Genomic DNA, 21,676 nt, shown 5'->3' with positions numbered 1-21,676 from the left:
TATCAGCCTACCTTCTCCCAATGATGCAGCGCAGTCAGCACAGCATGGTGCTGCCGGCCCCTGGCGCGAGCTGGTCGCTGTGCAGCCGCCGCTCTCGCGTGCTGCGCCAGCGCGGCGGCGGCGGCGGTGAGGCGCTGGGCGCGGGTGCTGGCGGCGGCGCCGGCGCGGGCCAGCCCGACGGCGACGCCGGAGAGAGCCGGGTTCGCTCCTGCGCCCCATTTGACTCTGTAACACGTTGTAAATTGTGTTAAGTTGGATGTTGATGGTTATTTTGTTAGTTCGGCAGTGTTCCCGCATCGAACGCGTAGTTTCGTGGTGGTATAATGTGGTACCTCTGATGTGCGGCAGTGAGCAGGGCTCCGGCCTTGCTGCTGGCGGCCGACAGGCGTTCCACTGCGTTCGACAGCTCGCGCGACCGACGCAGCAGCGCTGCCCCTGACTCTTGGCTGCTGCCTAGCACCTATATGTAAAGAGTGTCATTTAAAAACATTTTGACCAACGACAATATAAAAATGAAAAATATTTTTATGATGGCCGTAAAATTTTTCTCCAATTTTGCATTCACATTATTGCACAAAAATGTAGCTCGTTTAACTTAATAATAACAATGTTACGAAAACCAACTTTTACTAGTCGGAACAAAAGTAAAAATGCTTTATATGGAAGTAAACTTCTGCGGTAACCGACCTCAGCATGCAAATGCGAGTGCGCAGCATGCGTGAGCCTGGCTCTGTGCGCGGCGGCCGCCCTGCGCGCGTGCGCGGCGAGTGCCCGCGCGGCTCTCTGCACGCGCGCGCGGGCGGCCTGCAGCGCGCGTGCGAGGGCGGCGCCGCGCTCGGCGGCGGGGCTGCGGCGCCGCGCCTTCTCGCACAGGGATTCTAGGGACACGCTCCATGATGCTCCTGTGGGATGTGTTGACGATTTCAATCATGTATTCATCTTACAAAAATCATACAAAACACGACCTCAATGGCGCTATGGGTCACCATGCCGGACTACCGAACATTATTCTTGCTCATCATTATTGAATTCTATGTACGTCTTTATCGTTAATCAAATTTGTAGTGAATTGCAGGAATTCCCTTGAGGTAGACTGACCGATCTCCTTCTGCTCGACCTCGGCGTGCAGGTCGAGGCGGGCGCGGCGCAGCAGCAGACACAGCACTGCACCTGCGACATGATGTACTGACCGATCTCCTTCTGCTCGATCTCAGCGTGCAGGTCGAGGCGGGCGCGGCGCAGCAGCAGACACAGCACTGCACCTGCGACATGATGTACTGACCGATCTCCTTCTGCTCGACCTCAGCGTGCAGGTCGAGGCGGGCGCGGCGCAGCAGCAGACACAGCACTGCACCTGCGACATGATGTACTGACCGATCTCCTTCTGCTCGACCTCAGCGTGCAGGTCGAGGCGGGCGCGGCGCAGCAGCAGACACAGCACGGCCGCCAGCGCCTTCGAGTGCACTCCCAGCACGCAGCGCGACACGTACTCCGCACTGAACCTGCAACATAGCAATTACTAATTACAGCTACATTCAAAACCACCATCTTAGGCCTTCTAACAAATTCACTGACTGAGAGACAAGGATACGCAAGGCTATTGTGTCATAAAATATATAACCTAAGAGAGAGAAGTAAAATCAATCTGCCAATCGAAGACTTATCATCCCTATATTTTCTTGACAACGACGAATACATTAGCATGCGCAGTATTGAAATACATAGATCCTAAGTTGTATTGAAGATATGAGTTCCTACACGTCTTCATACAAGAAGCAATTATTTCAAGTCAGTTTCCCTGTTCCTTCTCCAAAAGCTTCTTGGAAAGGGGCTTTACAGACCCTCAACAGGAACGTATAAAGCTACAATAGACTTACCTCCTGACAGGCTTACAGAGCGCGGCATCATCGAACAGCGAGGGCGGGCCGTTGGCCTTGAATGCGCACGCGCACTGCGCCACCATCGCGAACACCTCCGCGATGCTCTGCACGCGACGCACTAGGAAGATGTCTTCTAGCACAGCTCGGAGAACCGGGCTTTGGAGTGCCGCCTGGAAGAAACATACAAGCATTTCCTCATCGATATATTTTAAACTAAACTCGGTGATATCATAAAAAAATAATCTTTCTCTGACGCTGAAATTACCTAATGTTGGATCCAAAGGCAGCATAGCTTGTTTACAAAAATAAAAATAGTTATCTGCTGAAATGCCAAAAATTGCGCCCTTCTGCCGATCTGCCTTTTTGAAAAGTAAATAAGAAATTATGACAGTATGAATGTGTACTCACCGACATATGCATAGACTCGCTAATATGATCAATCTTCCTCCACGCAGGTGGGATAGGTATAGCCAGATGATCAGCCAGCTCTCTAGCGCGCAGCTCCACAGCCGCAAACAGCCCGTTGAAGCCCATCAGCAGCATGCGTCCGGCTGATTGACCTTCAGCTTCTGATGTTGATGCTGAGAGGAGGGCTTCGTAACGAGCTCGGACCTCTGCGGCTAGTAGGGGGGCACCACTCGCTGGAGACTGAAATATTAAACAAGAAAAGTTTTATCATGTTCTGTAGTGTTTAAAAAATTGATGATTAAGAGACTTACCTCCATATCCATAACCAAATATCTAAGGTGCATCTCCAACTGCGTCAACAGCTCGTTGAGAGGCACCGGCGAGTTCATGATGACAGCATTGAGCTCATTGATCATCAGCAGCACCGAGGGGTCTTCAGAGTGCACTTTCTTCAACGCTTCGGGTAATATGATGGTGCTGAAGTTGTAGTTCAGTTGCACCAAGTCGGCTAGAAGTAGGTTTGCGTTCCGGACGCATTCCACAGCGACCGGCATGGCGGCATCTTCAGCCGATGCTGATTGTAGCGGCAGTAATGAGAGGAGCTCTACTGCCTGCATGGATAAAGCACTCATATCATCCAAGAACCATTCGCCTTCTCTGGATGTCAAGTCTACAAGGCAGTCTCCTGCACTCTGAGCTCCATTCTCCAACATCAAGTATCTTCTATTCAGGTTGCAGAGCATGCCAATCACCACACATTCCAATGCAGCTCCTGCACCTTCTTCAGTCCTCACCCAGTTGCTTATGTTAGTCTTCGCCTCTCTGTAGGCTTCCTGAGCCAGAGCTAAAGCATCAGGACCGCCTTCTAATTGCAGTCTCTCTATAGCCTTGTTCAAGTTAGCGTTGGCTTCAGCATTCATGTTCTGTAAGCGGTAATTGTAGTTGATGATCTGTTGTGATGTGTCATCCTTGTTGTTGTCGACGCTGATCTGTGCCGTCACTTGGCTGGCCACTTCTCGGCACACTTCGGGAGACTTGCTCTCGAGCGCGGCGGCGAGGCACTTCCTGAACATGACCACGCGGTGGTACTCCGTGTGGCTCTGCGGGTAGTACTGCGACACCGCCACATATTGTGACAGGAGCTCCAGGCACGATCTCACGAGATGATGTGTCTGCTTCATGCTTTGGTACAGCTCAGTCTCAGCTTGTTCACATTGAGACAACATGGCGCCCTGTCCAGCATTCGTCAAAAACTCTTTTATATGTTCGAATATCGGTTGCTCCTCCTCCTCGTTTGATCCGGAGAATTCTTGTACCCACGCCATGAGTTGTGGCCCATTGATTGCTTCGGTCGTACTCGCGAAACTTTCGATCTGAGTATCGAAATCCTTCAGTATCTTCACTAACATTTTCATGGAGTCCTCCACTGCGTTCTTGGCTTGTTTGTAAGATGTGTATTTCTGAGAAATGGCGTATAATGGATGATTGTTAAGATTGGGTCCATAAGCTTCTATTTCCTTGATCAATGCCATCTGCTGGTGACAGTCTTGCAGTCTTGTCTCAACTGACTTCAACTCATCGTTTTCTTTCAGCCAGTCTTCTGCACATTGCTTTATGTCGGGTAGCACGGCTAGAAATTGTTCGCTGAAACAAATATCGGGCAATGAATAAACACTTCGGGCGGTTATTAATATTAAACGAGGCATATTGAACGCGTACAATTAATAATTCAGAGAAAACGGGAAGCGTGTTGCGTTGACTCGTCTTTTAGTTGAACACGAACAGAATTGACGGGAAACAGTAGGTGGTGAGCATGACAAGTATTACGCGGAAACATGTGTAGCACTCAAGAAAAGAGATGTTATAGAATGTTTTGTATTCTTTGTGAGAAACTCTGTATAACAACATGTACGTAGTGCTGTTATTGCGCGGTGATAAATGACCCCGAGAGAATTGTAACGTAAGCAATTCGTCTAGCTGTAAAGACGGAATAGTTCAAGGTTGTCCATGCATCAAGGATCTAAGTAATTAAGCCGGCCACTAACGGGCACATTAGTAGCGACGAAACGCTATCGTGTCAGATTAATATGAGACTAATAAATAGCTGCTACACTAACGACACGATTTAAATACATTCCGTATCTGTGGCAATTTGCTATTTCGTTAATGTTTACATATTTATGAGACATTTACTAATGAACTGTAATTACTGTTCGAGGTGATTTAATTCCACTCCCACATTATTTTGATTGGAGAAATGCTTCGGGAGAATTTTCTTTACAAAGTAACGTTAAATTGTAAATGGAAGACAAAATATGGTTACATATTTATTATTAAATTATCAGGAGGTTGTTAATGTACTACGTTGCTCTGCTTTGATAACACCGAACACATGATGAATTTGTAATTTCCTTTCAGATACGTGTTACGTTAAATTAAATTATATAAAATTCGAAATAGTAATACTTCTTTACAAGGCAAATAGCGCAATAATTTTGTTTTGATTGAATAATAACGATATATCTGTTTTGACGGGCCAGTGAGCTATAATGTTATTCATTCATCATAAACAATACTACACAAATATTGACGGCCAGTGTATCGACGGCCTCGATCATATTTATCGCTTTGTGCCCGATGAGTTTCAGTTTATTAGTGAGTCACTTTTAAACTGACTTTATAAATAGGGACGGGATATATCGGCATCTCAGGGCTTCGAAGAAAATTAATATTGAAAAGCTAGTTATTTTTTGTAGCTAGTCTCGTCTTGTCGGCGATGGTCGATAGTCAATCATTTACGTTCGTGGAACGACGGTTGTTATAGTAATTTATAGCCATCATTCCGATTGAAAGATTGAAATGAATAGTGGTCGTTCTTTTAGACCTCACTACTTTTAATATAGCATGGAAAGAGCAGTAAAATATTTTGTTTATTTGTAGAAATTACACCAATCTATCAGTATTAACTTTCAGTATGTTTCGAAACCATGAATCACACATCTTTTATGCCAATATAAATAAATGCATACTGAACGTACCGCGGCCACAGCACAGATAATGTACCTACTATATTGATTATACAACGTAAATCTACGATGAGCATAGTACACACGACGTAACAAAAGCGATGCAACCCGGGCGGCAAACATATAGCGCACATAGGTCTTGTATTGTGAGGCGTCTTTATGAGGCAAACCTGATAATGGCTAGACTGGATAGTGTGAATAGAGAGCAGCGAACACAAAGGTTCCGAGATCACTGATAACGTTGATGTTATTTTGGAGTTTACTAGTTTTTGGAGTGATAGACTCTCCTAACTTAATGAAATAATACTTTATGACAGCTTTGCCTAGCGAAATAATACTTAATAACAGCTATGTCTAGCGAAATAATGAATTTAAAATGAGGGCAACACTACGACCAAAATATCGAGCTTCTTATGTCCAAGATTTCTTTTCGGAAAATGTTGTCAGCAGACCATATTATATGAAGTGATGCTCAGTTGATGGCGATAACTTCACTGCTACATAACTTCAACAATCGAGACTCGAGATTCTACCAGTCTTACGCCCGGTTTCACTGGTCACCGATAAAGTACCTGTTAGTTATCCGATACTTCTAAAGCTTCCTCTTGATAGGGTATCAATTCTTTCCAAATTACCATCAAAATAATTCATTAAACTGTACTCACGTGACTTCATTAAAGTGATGCTTCAACTCGTGCGCCCTCACAGCCATCATGGCGACGGCTGCGCGCACGTCGCGCGCGGTGGTGCGGCGCTTGCCCCCCCCACCGGCGGATCCGCCCCACTCCACCAGCGGGTCGTATACGAAGGCTTCGAGGAGTGTCAGCAGTGTCTCGCGTCCGCGTCTCATCGTGCGGAGGACGTGTTCGCAGGCTAGCCGGAATATACCCTGGAAAAGATGAGGAGGATTAGTTGAGAGACAAAAAAAACCATAGATTTTACATTGATTTCATGTAATTACTAGCTTCCTACGATCTTGTGTAATCTGTATAAAGCTCAATTTTTGTTGATTTATCATGCTCATCTTGATGTTCGACACGTGAGTGGCATGATTTTAGAAAATCAAGTGTGCACTTAACACTGTGGATCTTATTAATAGACACTGATTAAAATTACAATAAAAATAACAAAGGAACCATATACATTTTTGTAGGTTTAAACTAGGAATAACTTTACTCCAAGTTTATTAATAAGGAGGTACAGAACTTACTAATGCAATAGCAAGTAAATCAAATGTTTTAACAAGTCTTAAGAATCAAGTTTCCCAACAAATGCAATAGGTAATTCGCGGTAGTAATAACCTTTCGCTGAGTGTTAGCCCGCGGCCGCCTAGTTTGACCCAATTCACTCGTCGTCTCTTAGCGAGACATAAATACCTAATCGAATGCAATTCGCTTACATTTGAAATCAGCTAATAGAATATAATAATATATAGTCATTTACCGATTTAATACACCTGATAATTAGGCAAATTTTCGCAGAAACATGTGTGTATTTGTAGCATTGTTTACTTTCAATTAAAATTGTAATTAGTGCTTACAGGAAGGTAATTTGGTACACAATTTGAAATCCTCTGTTAACATTAGAACGCGTATTTCAATCGTATTGTAGTGAGTTTAACATAGTGGTTAGTAGTTCTAGATTCGGTTAACGTAATGCGTGTGAGACGCTTCGTAGTAACTTGTTATGAGTTCTCGTAGTTGAAATGATTATACATATTATAACTAAGTTGTGTAATGTGCTGCAGTTACATAAAGATCGAGAATGTATGAGTTATATGCTGTATTGCGAAATTAGTTGTGGTTATGAATCGTAAAGAATATCTTGTTTGACTTACAAGAAATTTCAACGTCATAAGTAAGCCTTAAGCTATATGTAACACTTTTAAAAAGTTGTGTAAATAAGTGTGTATACCTATTTGAGAAAGTGACTACTTCTTTCAAGATTTCAACTGTAGGTATCCCAATGGATGAAAAAAACAAATTTCATCAATTTCATTTCAAAATCAATTCGCCTAGCTCCCAGTTATTAAATGTATATGCACTATACACTTGTATTGCATATTAAAGGGCGCGTGAACCGTCGCACAGAATGCAAGTGCTTACAAAGGCGCACTCATTCCGCCCCGAATATACCAGATGCTGGAGAAGCTAGCGTTGTTACTGCATATTTAACGTGGCTGTAAGAACTGTTGATGAAGGCTTTATGTTCAGTAATACTTGAGAAAAGTCCAGTTAGAATGGAAGCCGATCCTAACATAGTTGGGGAAAGGCTAGGCAGATGATGACTCAAGAAAAGTTTTAATGGACAGAACTGCTAACACGGTTACCTAATTACAGCTTCATATAAAAAAAAAAACTACTTTTATCGCGGTTATATTAATATTATTTCATCTCCTCTCTCATCAGGATCCTTTACAGCATCCATGGTCACAAGCAGACAGCTACATAAGTAAAGTGCTGATATATTTCCAATACGAACTTATAAATAACCCCAGTAATAGCAATGTTATCATCACTACGAAATAACTTATATTCGTCCAGACACGTTTTTGTTGAACCTCGCGTCGAAGTCAAGGTAATCGCTGTTCGGGACTATATTAATAGCAGTTAGGAGTTAGGACTAAATCTGTGTATTATATGTACTGTATATTACGCACATAAATCGCTTTATGAGCTTTTGTTAAAGTATTATCATATGAGTTTGAAACTGATATTCAATATAGTAATGGTGTATGGTTATAGTTTAAATTGTAGGAATATTGAACAAAGCAAATTAGATACAGCATACTTCAGGCTTGTATTTTGCATTTATTCCGGCATGTTAAACATATGAAATCCTTATCTAAATACCGATCAAGAAATGTCAAACAAATAAAGCTATAAACACACGACTGCTGAAATCGTAATAGAATTCCACAACAGACTCCAATTTACAACAAGTGTGACTTCAAATAGTTTGCTTTTTCTTTGAACATTTTCACTAGCATCCAGTCAGATTCTACAGTGAAGAGAAGTATCTATCCTGCGCTACGCTAACAACGCAGCCTGAATACTTAATGTAAAACAAGTACTGGGATACCAAATGAAATGAATAAATACATTATCCAGTACATACAATAAATATTTACAGGAACACTGAAATACAAAGCTGTAAATCGAATCCGACTAACAAAGACAGACCTAACGATTGCAACATGATAACTCGTAGCCACGTAGCGGTGCTACGAGTTACGGCGTAGCGTCGTAGCGCCGTAGCAGCGTAGACTTGTAGCCTTGGATCTTAGTAAGTTGGGACGATATGGCAAGAATGGTATTAAAAGAATTTTACTGCCGAAACTTTGATGCTACTATCTTACGTCGTGAGAATATTAACGACTGCCGGTTGAGATTTTTTCCCGGGCGCTGGTGTTATGCGTAGGCATTTTCTTGGTTTGATAAAAAAAGCGACAAAAACCGTTTCGAGTTTCGTTTTTCGTATTGGCGTCCATGCTAATGCAGCTAGCACATTCTACGGGTAAATGATGATATAACAATACATAATATAGCATGGCCTTGCACAATATAGAACAAGTCAAAACCCTTTTTTTTTTGGGTTTACAATGTTTTCAAAACCTTAAGGTGCGGTTTAAGTACGTATTTTGTGTCCAGTGATTTGTATCGTCTAAGGAGGTCGTCCATCGGTAATACAAGTGGAGTGGTCTCGGCGTCGCGTTACGTCGACACTACCCGAGACTGTCGCTTGTTGCACTCATGTACTTGCACTGTTTGTATGTTTGCTTATTTATTTGATGATGTGAGAATACTCTCGAGTATTCCCAAGGGAGGCACATCAAACGAACAATTAAAAAAAATGTCTCTCATAAAAACGCAAATTATAAGCCGAAAAAAATCCAATTCCAGTGCTCTGTTTCAGAACATTTATTTATCGAAAATACCTAGGTACAAAGGTGATTAATAACATACATAACGCTACCGTTGGCCTACATACATATTGTATGAGTACGCCATATTTTGTTGAATATTATTCACATTGAGCCGGCCCCGAGCGACTTCATCTAAATAAATACATTAATGACGAACACCCAATTTTTGTGTCACATAACGTGTCAATATGTGGAGCACTCACTAACCTATATACTACGACATGAATATGGATTTTAAATTAATGGAGTACTAATCTTAAGTTAGGTAACGAGTCTAGTTTAATTTGTAGCTATTATTTGATCAGTCATATACATTGGTATCTTAATAGGATCTTGAGGATTCTTTTTTTATGTGACGAAAGTATTTTTATTTAAATAAGAATATGTACACTATATATACACAAACTTAAATTACTTTAATAAAAATAAAATACCATATACAAAAATAAAAACATATTTACCTCAAAAAAACATTGATTAGGCGTCCAAGTATTAGTATATTGAGATTATTGAAATTATTTTCATTAGATGTTTTGTGCTTAAGAAAAGTTTGTCATGTATTCATTATTTTTTTAGAGCCACACTACATGTCTCTCTTCCTTACATCCTCTTCAATATATATTTGTATGTAGACACGAAATACCCATGACCGTTGCTTTTTTATGGCGCATCAAAGTTGTGAGCTTGACTTGCCCTCGCCACACAAACATTACGACATGGCAGGTATAAGGGGGTAAGCAGTACATTATGCCGTACTTATCTGGCAGTGACGAGGGACTGGCGTAGTAGCGGGGACTGACAAACTGAGGTGTGTATCATATGGTTACGGAAATGTAAAAAGGTGTTGCTTTTCCTTTTCTCGGTTAAAATAATTTAGAGATATTTGAGCTTGTAGTGGTTTTATTTATGTATACATGTTGAATCATTTAAGACTCTTAAAATACTATCAGGGACACCAACACCTTTTCTAAGCTTGCGTACAGACTAGACCCTAGAAAACTGTAGCTGCTTTCTTTTAAACATAGGAACAGTTCTTGTACTGAAGATTCACCTTCATACCCTTTACTTTTGTAATTTTCTGTACCTGTAATATTACATGATATAATATTCTGAAATACATGTGAGCAAGGTAGGAAGGACAGTCATCAGTTGTACCCGGGATGGTAACGTTCGGCCGGGGACATCACGGACCTCACGCCGGCCGGCACAGAGCGACACTTTGCAGGACAACAGACATACACACGCACAACTCACATGTTAATAATATATTACGTGGAAGATTTGCTACATACACTTCAAATTCTTTTGAAAGAAAATAAAAAGTTACAAGACTATTTCCTGCTTACGTGAGTAGCTAAACACATATTGAATTTTGTTTAGCAACTGAATAATCTTCTCAAATAATGTATGTAGTTTTAGATTCCGCAATTTTAACTGTAACTAGGAAGCTCAAAAAAAAAAAATAAACACAAAAAAAAATAAACGTCATATTTTCAAGAAGTGGGAAATTACATTGAGTAAGAGCAAGAACTTTGTCCGTAGTTGCCAAGTCGCCAAATACCAATGTGCCGTTGACTTTACACGCTGAAATGTGTAGTTCAGTAGAATTTCCTCACAGAAATGCTTTAGATTAAATTTCTCTTGTAAGGTTAATATTTGAAATGTGAAAACGCAGCTAAATAATTAACTAGGGCGAGCGTACGTAGCCGGAGCAAGTTTGTCTTGTGTCGAACTAAGTTTATTTCGACATTGTTTAAGATATTGTTCACCACCTACTTATGTGTAAGGCTGGGTACTCACTACGAGTGGTTAGACACGTAAGTTCTATTTAAAACTATATTGTAGTTCAATAACTTTCAGCACGAAAAAATCTCAACTCTTGCTCCGAAAAAGAATGATAGTCTACGATTACAATCGCCAGACTAAAATAAATTAACGAAATTACTAAACGCGTGATTAACTAATCACTATTTAACATCTGTATAACACACGAATAGCAGTACATAGTCGTGTGAGTACAATTAAGGGAGCTAATTACCGGTCAAAGGCACGCCGCCATGTTTTATTCAGACGGCTCGCCTTTGTAAGAATGTTTGCGCCCTTTGAGACTGATGATATCTATTTGCATATGGTTATAATATTGGAGTACTCAGATCTGTGTATAATGTGGTATAGCGAGTAAGAGTTTTGGTTATGTTTAATCTTAGACATTAATCTAGAACTATCAAGAATATTTGGAGGGAGATAATTTAATTTAATTTTGGAAAAGTCACAATTTTAATAATACTATCATTTTTTTATACTTACCATCTGATGCAAATTCCGTTTTGTTTAAAATCATTATATGTTTCTAAAACTACTTAAAAACACTACACCAACTTATCAGTACTCCAGACGAATTAACCTATTATAAACCCACCAGATGTCTGATCGTGGCTAAGACAAGTCAAGTGCGAGTCGGTAAGCAGTTGGCGTTAGTTTTTAACTCGGGGCTCCGGACCCCGGTCTCCGGGGCTCCGGGGCTCGCGGGACGACACTTCATTAAAAGTTGTGCGGCGCGTTCAAAAATATCTCGCCTCGAGATATTGCCCCAATTCCGGCAGACGCTGATGAATCGCGAGCTCTCTGATATAAGAAGAATTATACTGTGATTTCGTGATGGGGGCGGACAAAATTATATTTAAGGAAAAAGGGATTTTTTAAATTAGAATATAGGTTGGTAACATTTGAATAGTATTCAACATGTATAAATGCTCTGCAAAAAATACAAGAAAAAATCTACAGTAAAAATAATATTACGTCGTAATCTGTCCCTCATATTACTCGTAACTCAAACACGAACTGGAATCCACAAAGGAAATTGAAAATTTTCTTGTTCTGAGATTTTCTATTCCAAGATTAAACCAGTTTCAAGCACCGAATGAAATAAAATGCCCAACTTTCACACTATGTCACGGAAACCTGGAATTACTTGCACTTGACTTGCATTATTGCACACAATGGCTCATTTCAAGGCAGATTTTTGCAATCAAATCTATCATATAACAGATTTAAAGCCCTAACTTGAGAATTGTTAAGTATCTAACTCACATATAAAAGGTTAAAAGACAATATGAAGGTTAAAGTTCTAAAGACATGAAATATTAATGAGAAGTTAAGTTTGTCGAAAGCTCCTCTGAGCGAGGGTCGCAGCCACGATGCAATATTCATACAATCTGCCACCAGCTAATAATCACGGAGAGAGACAATTTTGTCGCAAACTGATGCTCGAATAAAACGCACAATTATGCAGATTAATTCCAATAAGGATATTTTTCTTCTTCTATATAAAATGCGGGTCATTAGGAGCAATAAATCAAGCGTCGATTCATTTCCTTCGTGAAAGGTTTTTGCAAAGTTTAGACTTCATTGTGTAACTGGAACCTTTGGGGTTATAAATAATTTTTGCTCTCCAATTTTCACCTAGATATTAAGTAACAAAATGGTTTTGGAAAGTTAACACTGAAAAATACAAGAGCTATAGAACACAAGTTACTTGTATTTCCGTACACACATATGTCCTCAAATACCTTCGAAGTAATATTTAGTAGGTTAGTAACAAATAGATGAATGATGAGTTACTGTCGCGTGTCACACACGCACGCGGGGACTTTGTCTTCAGCTGTCACGTCATATGAGGGAATTATATCGCATGTGTATTGAATACTGTTTGACAGACTTCAAATTGATAAATGTGACATATCTGACTTGATATTCTTCTCTATATTTAGGTTAAGTGACTAATGAAAGAAAATCTGGCTTTGGTTGTTTGAACTGACAACAAAGTAACTATTAAATAACTGATGCGATTTAAGTTAAAAAAAACTTAGAAAAACAATAATTTTGATAAAAATTCTTATCTTAACTGCCATTTTTATCGTGCACCATATCATCTGAGATTTGAACGAGATCCAATTTATCGAAAGCAATATAACGCCTATTAAGGTTCAAAATAAACTTCAAAAACTTGGATTGAATTGGAAATTAATTCTACGAAGATACAACTCGTTAGGATTTCTATGTAAAAGCGTGTTCGTGTAAAATTGATTTGATTAGGATTATACATTCCGTTGACTCGGCCTTTCTATTAAAAAGGAACCTTACAATTTATTGGAAGATTAAATGAAAGCTGTTGAGAGGATTTCCTCCAAAATATGGCAAGTAATAAACATTCCATTGAGTTTCAAGCATGTCTTTTTCTATAGATAAAATAAAATGTAGGTATTATACCATACGTAAAAATCTACATCACATGTAAATGAGCATGCTTACAAATCTAGTTTACAAAATAGTAGTTATGAATAAACAAGTATTAGGAGGCTAGAAAACGTACGAATTTAGATAAGTATAAGGCACTAACAGCCTTACTTATAAAAATCAACAAATCATCTTCTAAGCATTGTTTTAAGTAATTACTACTTAAAGCCTTAAGTAGTGATTAAATTATTTTGACCTATAAACGTTGCTTAAGCATGTCTTAAGTAATGAACAGATAATGACATAAAAACATACTAATTTCTCAACACTACCGGAATGTTGGTAGCTTAAAAAAATATTTGTCATCAAAACGTTGTGTAATGGCAACAATGGCATCCGTAAAATATAAAATTAAAAAGTTGAGCTGTCAATAAACCGGAAATGAAAAATCAGCTGGTAAGAATCCAGCCATTTTGATAATTAGCGGGTTAAACAAGGGTGTGAGGCTACTTAATTTGACAGCTCATTTAAGACATTGCTAAGAAAATGATTTATTTCAGCCACGTTTATAAGTAAGATTTTTTCTTAAACATCTCTTAAGTATAACTTATTATTTTATAAGTAAGGCTGATAATGTATTTCTTTCAGAAAGAGGATCAGAAGCGATTTAGACCATAAACGATTAGGATTTGTTTTTGAAACCAATAAATATCTTTGTCTTTACATTACTCTTGAATTTGAGTAACATTGAAGACTTGTAACAAGTTTCTTTGCTTGTTTTCAAGTTAATCAGCATCTTATTTATTTGAAATTATAGTTGGATGAAGCTGCTTCACAAGATATACATTTTAAGCATGAATTAAAAATGTAGAAGAAATTATATTTTACCACAGCGTACCGATTCAACATTCACATTACAAGAACATCCTGTTTCTACTATTCTCTACAATATTCTAAGAAGCATCAAACGTCTTTCATACCAATAAGACATATTTCAAGACATTAAGTTGTCTACAGGCATCATTCAAGCACGTAGACAGCACACGATATACAGCGCGTCATGTATGCGAAGGCGCAATTTGAGCGTGTCACCGACGACGTGATAAGTAACGTTCCTTGCACCGCGTCACAGCCTCATTATAACTGACAGCCTACCAATACCACAGCCTACAATATCCTCCTTTACAAATTACAGTAACATATGTATTCTATAGTAAACAGTTGTAAAGTTACCTACTTAGGTTCGTAAAAATATCACTAACACACGCATGTGCGTCGATGAGCTTTTATTGGTGCTATCGGTGCTATTCATACTGAGTGTCGTGCATCGAACACATGCGTGTATGAGTGACATTGTTACGAATGTAGCTTCACAACTGCTTACGTGAGAATATAACTAAACTGTGGTAATATGCAGGGAGAGCGAATACCAATTTCACGTTAAAACCAAAGAATTTTAAACAGAAAAACTAAGTTTAGTTCACTCAGTTAGTCCATCGTTTGAACCAATACATGTCAGTGCTACGCGGCTACATGCTACGAGCGTAGCTACGTCACCGTAGCCCGTAGCAACCGTAGACGGGCTACGAAATTATGTTAGATCTCTTTTAGAATACATAATGGCTGTGCCTTTGAGTTCTATAACTAGGTTTCTGTATGAATTTGGGAAATTCCTTTTGACGTTGTTTGAATCACAGTTTCAGTGAGTTATAGTAGCTTCTCTTATTGCTTGTTTTGATGAGTTATTTCAGCTAGATGTAACTAGTTTTCTAAATATGCTTGATTCAACATAATATGTCGGAATCACAGTGTTTGCGATCCGCTTTACCGATGCGATCTGACATTAATCAGATTATGTGAGCCCGTTTTATAATGGTGGGAGGCGAGGTCTGAAAGGGAGCTGATCTAGATACCCATCGCGCTCATTATATGTGCGTCTTTGTGCGACACAAGGCTGAGTCGAGCTGCTGATAACAGCCTAATACGTCTTAATGCTGATATAGCGAATACTGAAGCATATGGCCTTAGCGTATGTGGGTTATACACTCATTGATAGGCTGGTGGATCCTTCCGTACGTAGACTGTCACATTTGTTTAAATAAATCTTAATGTTAATCTATGAATATTTTGTTTGATGTTTTTAGCGCTAGTGATATAATAATATTTATGTAAATATTAGACAAATATAAATTAAAAGTCGGCCAGTTCAAAATCAACAGAAATTTTTATCAACTACTTACGTGAGCGAACTCACGACGAGAACATAATGTATCCATAACACGACTGTTTGTCCGTCTGTGTGCTCATAAAGTGCTACATACAAACATTACAGCGGGCTATATGTCCGTAAGTGTGTAAAGTTTTAAGTTTCTGGGTCAGCGCCGCTTCTGATTTATTTTAGTGTCGAGCCTCTGGGCTATGGCGCTATGGCCGCAGTTTGGGGCGATATTCCAGCTGTTATCATAAACCAGTGTGTAGTTGTAACCTATGGAAATGTTTTGTGGTTACGTCAACAAATAAAAGTAGATTTTAATTTTGAAGCGTGGTATCGACTGGAGTTGATAGAACACAGGATAGAAATACATTATGTTATACTAAATACTGAAGTTTTTTTTCTATAGGGAATTTTTTGACCATTGTTCTTTAGGAGATAAGGCTATTTCAATGACAAGTTCCAAATCTGAATTCAAGATACTATAAAAAATATTCGATATTTTTATAATATCGTAATGGAAGTTTAACACATATTTCCAGCTTATTGGTTGCTATATTGAAACCGCTAATTAATTCGTCCAATATGGTGGCTAGCACCGAAATATAGTTGTGAACAGTTTGTCCGAAACTTCTGAGTAAGTACGTAATATAGGGGGTAAGTTGTGGTCAGCCGTGCACGACGCAAGTAAGGTGGAACCATGGAAAATAAAATGATTAGCGGAGTTGTCATAACGTAACATCTTCTAAGAAACTAGCGCGTCAAAATGCGGATGTTCGGGAGACGAGGAATGAGGGAGGAGCGACGTCTTCTTTGGAACCCGCTCATTTATTTCGAAATAAAATCAATCGAGACCAATCTTTGACAGATTGGTTTAGGTGCCTACCGTACGTTAGGTTTGACCTAGAAGAAGGCGCCTGACCTACCTTCCTTATGGCAACTCCGCTTATATTTCCTTCTTCCGTAGGCGGAACGTATATAGGTAAGTGTTATTCTTGTGTTTGTGTGTTTGTTCGGCTGAGTAATTCCTTGATGAATGAACGACGTAAACGATTGGACTCTTAGTTAATTCGCTCGAGTTGTTACTTAGTACGGATGTTGTTAACCGCGTTTATGTGGGGGCTCGTACATCCTTGATATACTAATTTTATAGTGTAATGTATGTAGGGAAACATTTAAGTTTTTTTACTACCCGATCTTCATCACATGCAATCTTTTCTTATCAGATAAGGTAGCTTTTAGTAGGGTGTAAATTACCTTTTACTTTATCCTCAGAGACATCTTGCCAAATACAATTTAAATCTATATCAACATGAAAATTCCTCGCGACAAGAACACCATAATACTTAATACCTTCCACAAATCGTAGTAATTAATTACTAGTATCGAATTAATGAATAGTATTTACCGTTACGTTCGCAGCTTGTTATCCACGAGGAGAGGCGCGCTAATGAAAACACTCGGAGTATTGTAACTCCATATCTCGGTGCTTAACTTGCGAGTGCTATCGGAAAACCATTGCCAAGTGCGGCTTTAATTGTACTATTGATTAATTTATATTGCCAAGTACGGCGTTAATTGTGTTATTGATTTAATTTGTATTTGGTGTTGGTTTGTCTGTTTTGTTGTATTGTGAAATTTGTTTTGGTCCCGATTAAATCAGACAGCGAGTTGTTTTGACAACGGTAGGCAGTAAGACAGCGAAAGTGGTTCACCCTACACGTAAAAAAATGCCGGCTACATAAAAAACCGTTGCCCATTTTGTCTTACATGGACCACTAAAACCAATCAAAATATCACAAAAACAATACAAACAAAACATCAACATATTCGATTCATAGCCACAGGGCTGCATAGCATTTAACTGCACCCTTTGGATATGCGTTGCTATCGAATAGCCCCGCACGCCGCACGCCGCAATTTGAATATGCAATATTATTCAGTATACAGTTGCGGCGACGCTGCTTTTGATCCAGAGGTTTTGAATGTATTGAACTGGTATTAAATATGTACATTAATCAGATGGTGCTAACAAACTTGTAATGCCGCGTGAAATATGCGTGCATTGTCGGGCATTGTATTACTTGATATTAATCGTCTATCCTATTGCCAGTATCGCAAATATGTATACTTATTTAAACCGGTCAATTATGGAATCAGGCGTTACTTTGCGGAAATTCCTGCCAATAAATGTTATAAAGATATAGTGTTAATTTCGCGAGACAGTTTACCGAACCTACTTGACAAGTGTTTCACCCCTCATCCTCAGGAGCATCATCAGGAGATGTTGAATTGTCGGAAAATACGCTCCTATTATCTCGCGGAATTATCACTAAATATTTTTTCTAAAATTTTGAATTCAAAGTGGTACATAATATACAAACAATGTGAAGAGCCATAAAACATTTTCCGCACTTCTTCTAAAGAGATTAACCTAAATGCAACATTAAGCGGTGATAAAGCAGTAAAGAAGTAACATAGTAATGAGACAAAGTGCAGTAAAGCCTTATGCAGTAAGTTAACGAGTTCATTGTTCGCGTTAGATGCAGCGAGTGCAGCAGACTAGCACGTGGCTGCATTAGTCTTCACTTGCAGTTAATGTGGCGGATCATGTAATTGTAGACTGCTATAACTTGTTATTAGAAACCGCGGGGAAGATAATTGTTACATTGTGTGAAAAGTTATTAAGGATGTTTTTGCAGTCGGTATAATTACATTTACTATAGATACTGCAGATAAGAATTTCGAGAAGTATTTTGAATCGAGAAATCTCTGCCGTCATTAATACACTCAATAAGTATTTTGATTTAGTTTAAATTAAACTTAACATTTCACAAATATTTCCATCACATCTTTTAACTTAAAAGTACAGAACTGCATGTCGCTCTTCCCTCCTTATATATTTCGTCAATAACACGGGTTCTTTAACCTTCGCATATCCTAACCATAAATCAAGATAATAGCTTCAACACATATCTAGTTGAAACTCAGTCCAAGATAAAGCTACAATAATTGCTTATAGTTTCAGCAGAGAACAGCAATTCTGAGCACCAGGCAGGTGTTCGCAATAGCTCGCTTGTAGGAAAACTGATCAACTTTTAAAACTTCCACACCGTTTCTTACAAGTTAATATTTACAAATTACGAAGAACAATGGAAACTTTTTCATATTACCTGATAAAGTTAAAAATATGAATCTTAAAGAATTTCATACACACCTGGACAAATAATAGGGAACAATATAATTGCCATCAATTCATACAGAACAGAATATATCGCGTCACAAATTCTAATTCAAAAGAAAACGCCCGGTATTGAAATCGCGAAGAAAATTAGCAATTCGTCCTAAGAAAGACGTCTGTCTGCGTACAATCTGTAATTGATCAAAGAAAGCAATTACACAACACGGCATTGTGAGCGGGACAACAATGTACAATGGCGCTCAGGTGTTCCGCTCAATTGTCATGTACGTGTACAGACCTATCACGAATATCATATTAAATTGCTTTTGACAGGCATGTCAAAGGAATCGCGAGAACGTAGGCGTGATGATAACGAACATTGATAGGAAATAAAGAATTCGATCTTCGACAGAGACATTAATTTTCACTGAATCAAAAAAAGTCCAACAAGGCAAAATTTATGTATTCAGTAAAACCTGTTTCTGAGTACTCAATCCCTTCAATGTCAATACAGCTATGAATAGTATTGGTGATTCAATCATAGCATAACATTACTGCAATATCAATCTTCGTAACAGCATCTACTCGCGAGTAGTACATCTCCGACCATGTTCGAGATTACATCACGAACACAGATATATTCTGCATATAGCTGCACCGCCGACCCGCTTGCAATCGTCCCGGTACACGTAGCGTATTGAATTCGAAGCCTTATGGGACGACGAATGAAAATTGATATGTTAATAAGACTGAATTAAATATTAATAAAAGACAAATTTGAATTATGCCGCAGTAAGATAATAAAATAGTTTTGGTAGTTATAAAGATTTTACTACTGACCCAAATTCCCTGCACTCAAGTGTAGTCCTATTTAATTTAGTGGGCAGTAATAATATGTATGGCTGTTTAGGTGTTTGTTTACATCAAGCACAAATAGTATTAAGTAATCTCGGTTTATGTTTACGATCGGGAATAAAGCGAAGCTACTTACATTCCACAGATTTAATTAATTTATTTCTTTGTTGTTAACTTTATTATCATTTTCGTTTGTATTTTAGGACTACAAAGAAACGGCTTTCTGAGTAGGTAAGTACGCATTTTTAATACCAACAACTCGAGGTGATTTACAAAAAAAAAATATATTTTAAAATAAAATAGCAACACAAGGATACACAAAAAAATTGTATTTCTAAAAAGAGGGAGAAAGAAAATGAGTTGATGATCACAAATGAAAGAGCGAAGTTTTTTATTTAAGTTAATGACATATTTTCTACAGCGGCTCGGTAAATAGAGAGCGGACTTAGTTAATTGGACACCATTAGGGACATTTGACCTGTCCACAGGGTTGTCACAAACAAAAATCTTATAAGTCAAAGCCACATTTAACTTACTCACTGATTAGACATGTTTGTCATGTATTAAGGTGTTGACTGACAGGGTTAAATTATTATGTACTCAACTATGTGCTTCGTTATTTAATCACCAACCGCCTTATACCTTTATGCCAACTTATTGACACTCGTATGTGCTTATATACTTTCCCTAAATATTCGTGTAGTTTAGACTCCGGGTAGTACTTTTAAGTAAATTCATAGAAAAAAAAAATTTTCGCGTAATTTCATTCTGTGTGTCAAAGCTTTGACAGCTCTAAGCTATATGTCTCTAGAAAACGAAATCCCTAGAAATTGGGTATCTAGGGCGGGTGTCAGCCCTACGCATAGGCAAGTACAGAGACGACTTAATGACGGACGAGGTAATTAAAAGTTGTAAAGTACACTTTAAGGGTATGTCGTGCCTTTTGCCTCCATTCCGAGGTGGACGCTGGTTTTTTTTCTTATTTGTACTGTACACGGAATTTTGCGACTAGACAGAGTAGACAGAGTAGGCTGAAAATCAGAGCTTTTGGAAGGTCGTGTTTACAAAAGCCAGTTTCCAGTGCTAGGAAGGATACAATTGTGGTTTATTTCAGTTTATATCTATGCAAAATATATCAGTCCCCATCCTTTCTTGGTCGTTGGAAACTTATCGAGGTATATGAACGTTAGGGCAGTCACATTGTAGACCGTATCTTTATGTGTTAAACTTGATGTATTCAGGATGTCTCGCCTATGAAAGTTATATCTTCACCGAAGCCATAAATATCATAATGACACTTTTACGAACAAATTCTTTTATCAATAGTGTCTGAATGTTCAGTAGCGCCATTTTATCGAATGATATTAAAATTCATGTAGATATCAAAGGTGTCATAATAAGTTTGCTGCCATACGATATTGGAATTGTGACAGTTTTGTAAGCAGCAATGTCACTGAAAAGAATTATTAATAGCCGAAATGATACCAAATTGTTGTTTTATTTATAACGAGGGAGCTGTCATTTTAAATTCATATGGTCGAGCCAATGCACTCATACTGTTATTGTATTGCAAAATTGTTTGAACATTTTTGCTTAGTAATTCTAGGCTATTAAAAACTTGGCACGTAGCAATTAATCTTTGACAAATAATTATTATCAGACCTTGAGCAGGCAAGATACTGCATAATCTTTTAAACAACAGCCTCGCTTGAGTCCTAGAAGAATGAATAAGTTTCCTCCTCAAATACGAACAAATACATCTATAATATTAATACATCTTTAATGTACAGTACAATACATTACAGAGATTCAATGTACAGATAGTGCTTCGGAAATGATTGTCCGCGTCAATATCCTGCGCGCGTATCGTATCGCTCGCGTCGGTCGCGCGCTCAATTATACACACAGTACACACCTTGTTATAAATAAGCTGATTAATTCATATGGATGGTT

General features: G+C 38.6%; 1 protein-coding gene across 1 annotated transcript in view; it reads right to left on the bottom strand.

The window, feature by feature from the left end:
- Positions 1–2: 2 nt before the first annotated feature.
- Nonc (no-on-and-no-off transient C) overlaps positions 3–21,676 on the bottom strand; it is a 103,547-nt gene continuing 81,873 nt past the window's right edge. Inside the window, exons 2-9 of the mRNA XM_064036803.1 lie at positions 5,980–6,203; positions 2,600–3,932; positions 2,289–2,528; positions 1,878–2,050; positions 1,375–1,502; positions 688–902; positions 333–460; positions 3–225 (exon numbers count right to left, since the gene is read on the bottom strand). Coding sequence (XP_063892873.1) covers positions 3–225; positions 333–460; positions 688–902; positions 1,375–1,502; positions 1,878–2,050; positions 2,289–2,528; positions 2,600–3,932; positions 5,980–6,203 — 2,664 coding nt within the window. The remainder of the gene's footprint in view (positions 226–332; positions 461–687; positions 903–1,374; positions 1,503–1,877; positions 2,051–2,288; positions 2,529–2,599; positions 3,933–5,979; positions 6,204–21,676) is intronic.

Source organism: Helicoverpa armigera, chromosome 11 (assembly GCF_030705265.1).
Source record: "Helicoverpa armigera isolate CAAS_96S chromosome 11, ASM3070526v1, whole genome shotgun sequence".
NCBI classification, from domain to species: domain Eukaryota; kingdom Metazoa; phylum Arthropoda; class Insecta; order Lepidoptera; family Noctuidae; genus Helicoverpa; species Helicoverpa armigera.
This window is presented reverse-complemented; position numbering and strand designations above follow the sequence as displayed.